Raw genomic sequence first — 4,632 nt, 5'->3', positions numbered from 1 at the left:
AAGTGAAAGAACTATGTATACATTTGAATAAAGACACGAACAAACATGATGAGTGAGTGACTATGAGACGGGTCATGCTTAGTCTCTACCCAGCACTAAATATTGACAAGGTTTAATATTTGAACCTGAACCCGACCCTAGACCTAACGAGACCTAACCCTATTCAAACTCGATCACGATCAAGCCGTACCAAATGAGCGGATAGAGTCGAGTCCTGCTCACCCCAGTTCCAAACTTCTCACAATTACAATACAAATTTATTTTGCCCCAACACCATTTTAGGAATAAAAAGAATAACTAATGTGCATCTGCTTAGGGTAGTTAACAAAATATGTTGAACTTTCAACTTGAATACGTATTATATTAAGTTTAATCAATTCAGTTAGACTAAATAATATCATATATAATTAATAATCATCTAAAAATATATAATTATAAATAAATACAAAATTTTATATAATTAGTAATTATGTATAATAATACTAAATTAACATTTCTTAAAACATTTTTTTATTGGAATAAAATAAAATGTTAGAATATTATTTCACTTTTTTAATTTTATGTGAATCGATAAGTTTACTTCTCGTGCTACTCCAATTTAACAAATTTAACATAGTTGGACCATAATTTTTCTGATTAAAACAGTTCAACTCCTCATTTAATTAAGACTGTAAATCATCACTATTTTTAAATCTGATCAACGATCAAACCAATTGAATCATCTAATCTGATTTTCAGAACATTGATTTCAATAATACATTTTAAGAGTCAAAATTCACTTAACTCCCTCAAAATTTCTGCCTATACCAAATTTTGTCCGAAAAAAGATAAAAACTTAAGATAGTTAGTTTGGATCAAAATAATCCCTCATAAGGCTAAAGTGTCACAAAAATTGTCAAAAGGCAGGCTTCCTTTGGTAGAAGGGAACGGGGGAGAAAGAGAATGAGAGAGAAGAAAAATCTTCTTTCTCTCCTTTGGTTGAGGAGAAAGTTTGAGAAGAGAGAATAAAAAATTGAAATGAGTTCCACCAAATTGTCTTATTCTCACATGTGAAGAGAAAGTGACGGAGTTGGACAAGGATCACATGTTAGAAAAAAATTATTACCTCCATATTCTAAGCTAATCACATTCTTAATATAAAAAAAATATTTTTTGTTTTAATGATTTTCTGTTTACTTAGGTGTTGTTTTTTAATTAAATTGATAAACAAATGAGACACTAAAAGTGAGACAACTGTTCTACATTAGGGAATTTAATCACTGCTTTTTCTTCTTTTTCTAATACAACCAAACACAAAACTTCATTATATTTCTCACATTTTTCTCTCTTTTCACTCTTTTTCATATATTTGTGTCTTATTACCTTCTTCTCTTCAACCAAATAGAGCCTAAGTAACTACTTTGATCATGTTTGAGATCTCATGAGACTAATTTGTTTTTCAATATTTTAAGGAAATCAATAAAGTTACAAATTTGAAGGACTAAAATAAGTTTTCTTTTTTTAAGACTGGATATTAGAAAATATGTAGGGCGCAATTACAAATTAAGCCATTGTGATAACCACCAGAATTTTTTCTCAGTATAGATATAGATATATTAAGTGATATCAATTTTGCTTACTTCAACATTTTCAAATCAAAATACCATTAAGTATCATCTAAGAATCAATCTTCAATATAGCAGCATCTCCATATAAAATAGTAGCATTTCATTGAATCATGGAATACACCATAAGCAATCGTCATGAAATCAATCAACCCCTCCCACAGTCAGGAGGAAAAGCTGATTAATATAACAGGCCACTTCCAGATACCACACAAATTAAAAGAGTTTCCTTTTCCCTGGTTGGGAAGTGTGGCCAATCAACAGAAAACAAAGACAGATAAGAAACAATGGAACCTTATCTATAGCTTAATACACAGGTGGATAATCAGCACTCCTGTTTCATTCACAAACACATGCATCAAATCCTAAGGAAGGTGCTACAAGCCATCACTGCAACAAAAAAAATGTAATGAGAGGAACAAGTTAAAGCAACCAAACATAAATGAAACCAAGGCTAACCAAGTATGGAATAATTACTCACCTCTGCATCTTCACCTCCGCCAAGGTTGGCAATGCCATTCGCTTTATGGGAATCTTCTGTAACAGCAGGCGAGTAAAATTTAGCCAACATTTATAGATAAGACGCGTATAAAGGGAAATAGTTTATCATCATAATAAATGCCCAAACAAAGTTAGTGACTTCAATTAATAGTAGTTACTCTATTATAAGAATCATGTGTTTAGCATCAAATCAAAATATTTCAGTGGCTTCATATATAACCTAGCGGCTAGCATCCTATAATATCAGTTTCAAACCCAATAGTGTTATCCTCGTTGTACACCCAGCGCAACTATCTGATCTCTTGTTACACATCTTAATAGATATTTAGAAATATTTTATATGAAAAATGGACCTATAGAAATAATAAACCATAGTTTCCTGTAAGTATTCAAATAATAATTACCTCCATCTTCTGGGATGTCAGAAGTCCACAAGGTAAGGTTGTCCCTGAGAAGTTGCATGATCAAGGTGCTATCTTTGTAAGAGTCCTCATTCAAGGTGTCAAGCTCTGAAATAGCTTCATCAAAAGCTTGCTTTGCAAGATGACAGGCCCTGGAAAAAGGAAAATACAATCTCCCACAATAGGCATAAATATACCAATCTACAATCATGATTCCAAAATACAAACCAAACCTACAAACCTCTCTGGTGAATTTAAGATCTCATAATAAAAAACTGAGAAATTTAAAGCCAGGCCCAATCGGATGGGGTGCGTGGGGGGTAATTCAGCCTCGGCTGCAGTAGTGGCAGACTGCAATAAATAAAACAGAAGAGTTTTTGTAAGTGACTTGTGCGTGATGCATATTTCAAGCTGCCGAGCTCACCTAGTAGGACTAAGACTTGATTGTTGTTGTTGTATGCATATAAGTAGCTATTGATTGTCAAATGTCAACAACAAACAAGTTTACGACAGGCAATGCATATTTTTAATAAACCCAGCAAATAACCATCTATAAGATAGAACCATGTTTAAGTACTATATAAACTGAAAACTCAATATATAAGATTGTATAATCGCACCTCATATGCTATCATTGACTGATCCGCAGCCTCCTTCCTCTCATTGCCTGACTTAAATTCAGCAAGATAACGATAATAATCTCCTTTCCTGCAATCATAAAATTATATCATAATCATCTTCCACAAACAAAAAAAAAACTTAAACGCAAACGAATCATGGAGAATGAGACGCAAATGCTCACATCTTATAATAAAACACAGTTGATTCACCAGCTGTAGCTGAAGGTATAAGGTGTTCATCAATTACTCTCATAACATCATTACAGATGTTTGAAAGCTCAGCTTCAACCTTGTTCCTATACTCCTTAATCCGTTTCACATTTACTTCGTTTCCTTTTGTTTCTTCCTTTTGCTCTATGGAAGAGAGGATCCTCCACGAGGCTCTTCGAGCACCAATCACATTCTTATAACTGACAGAAAGCAAATTCCTCTCTTCAACTGTGAGCTCAACATCAAGGTTAGCAACCTTTTTCATTGAATCCACCATCTCTGCCACAATCAGACAAAACAAATTGATTTGACAATATTTTCAAGATCTTCATTGGTTAACAAAAAACTATCAAGAACCTATCTCACAAAAATTGCTCAAGCACTTTGAAGTAACATGCTCCAACTTCAACAGGCAGCACCAAAATTTGAAGAAACTACATGCTCACACTGAAAGACACTTTTCAAGCTTTTTCTAATAAAGCAAAAATCAGAAAATAGAAATAAAAAAAGCTGAAAATAATAAAATTGAAAAATAACCCATAATTTCTAATCTTAATAAATCCCTTTTCTCTACTCTCCTTACGAAGAAAATGACAGTAAACAATAAACCAAATTTTGGAGGAAAAATTAATTTTTTACACTAAAAATCATCTAAAATCGATGTAAATGACATAAATTTACTCAAAACAAGTTGAAAGAAGTAATCAAAAAATCACGTGTCAGAAAAATCAAGCAAACCTACATGCACGTGAAAAATTACATTACATAATAGGGAAAAAATCCAAACCCTCGTATCGCTCGGCCTGCTCGGCGATTTTGGCGATGTAGACGAAGGTCTCGCGTTCCTTGTTGGAAGCCATCACCGATTTCTTCAAATTTAGGGTTTTCGAAATCTCAATTTCTCTTTCTTTCTATGCGATTCTTTTTGGTCGAGGTTCTGTTGAAAAGGTAGTGGGGTATGAAATGTCGAATATACCCCTACATGTTCTTTGTTTTATTCTTTTGGTCACTGTTGAATGTTGATGCTGACTCCATAGATGCTTGTCTGTGTGAAAGAGGAGACAAACTGGATTTATAGCCAATAACTAAGTTCCACGTGTCATATCCAATATTCCCTAATCTATTTAAACCAATCATAATTGGCCTAGTCATGTAAATGAATTGATATTTATTGTGTGAACAGACATGTACTTGAAACTTGCATGTGTGTTCTGTTGTTTGAGGATGGGTTGGTGTTGTTGTCTTTTCTGTTCTGGAAATTGATGCTTCCTTTCCTTTGACCCGCTATGTTTTTTT

The 4,632-nt window shown here is 33.2% G+C and overlaps 1 protein-coding gene across 2 annotated transcripts; it reads right to left on the bottom strand.

The window, feature by feature from the left end:
* On the bottom strand, positions 1,627-4,340 carry LOC109345929 (14-3-3-like protein D). 2 transcript variants are annotated; one of them, XM_019585214.1, is made up of 7 exons: positions 4,124-4,340; positions 3,309-3,615; positions 3,127-3,214; positions 2,748-2,857; positions 2,510-2,658; positions 2,086-2,138; positions 1,627-1,994 (listed from the first exon to the last, which is right to left on the bottom strand). In XM_019585214.1, exons 1-7 carry the CDS (start codon positions 4,194-4,196, stop codon positions 1,992-1,994), a joined length of 783 nt encoding a protein of 260 aa, XP_019440759.1. In that variant the 5' UTR covers positions 4,197-4,340; the 3' UTR covers positions 1,627-1,991. The 2 variants fall into 2 exon arrangements, with proteins under 2 accessions (XP_019440759.1, XP_019440758.1); XM_019585213.1 differs by having other exon boundaries at positions 2,086-2,141; positions 4,124-4,334.

The sequence above is a fragment of the Lupinus angustifolius genome, chromosome LG04 (genome assembly GCF_001865875.1).
Source record: "Lupinus angustifolius cultivar Tanjil chromosome LG04, LupAngTanjil_v1.0, whole genome shotgun sequence".
Taxonomy (NCBI): domain Eukaryota; kingdom Viridiplantae; phylum Streptophyta; class Magnoliopsida; order Fabales; family Fabaceae; genus Lupinus; species Lupinus angustifolius.
The sequence above is the reverse complement of the archived record's forward strand: the minus strand, read 5'-3'. Positions and strand labels throughout refer to the sequence as shown.

Coding starts and splice junctions, on each gene's coding strand:
- LOC109345929 (XM_019585213.1), bottom strand. CDS start 4,196: ATGGCTTCCAACAAGGAACGCGAGACCTTCGTCTACATCGCCAAAATC. Junction 2,659..2,747: donor ATCTTAAATTCACCAGAGAG/GTTTGTAGGTTT, acceptor TCCTTTTTCCAG/GGCCTGTCATCTTGCAAAGC. Junction 2,142..2,509: donor TGACATCCCAGAAGATGGAG/GTAATTATTATT, acceptor CTGCTGTTACAG/AAGATTCCCATAAAGCGAAT.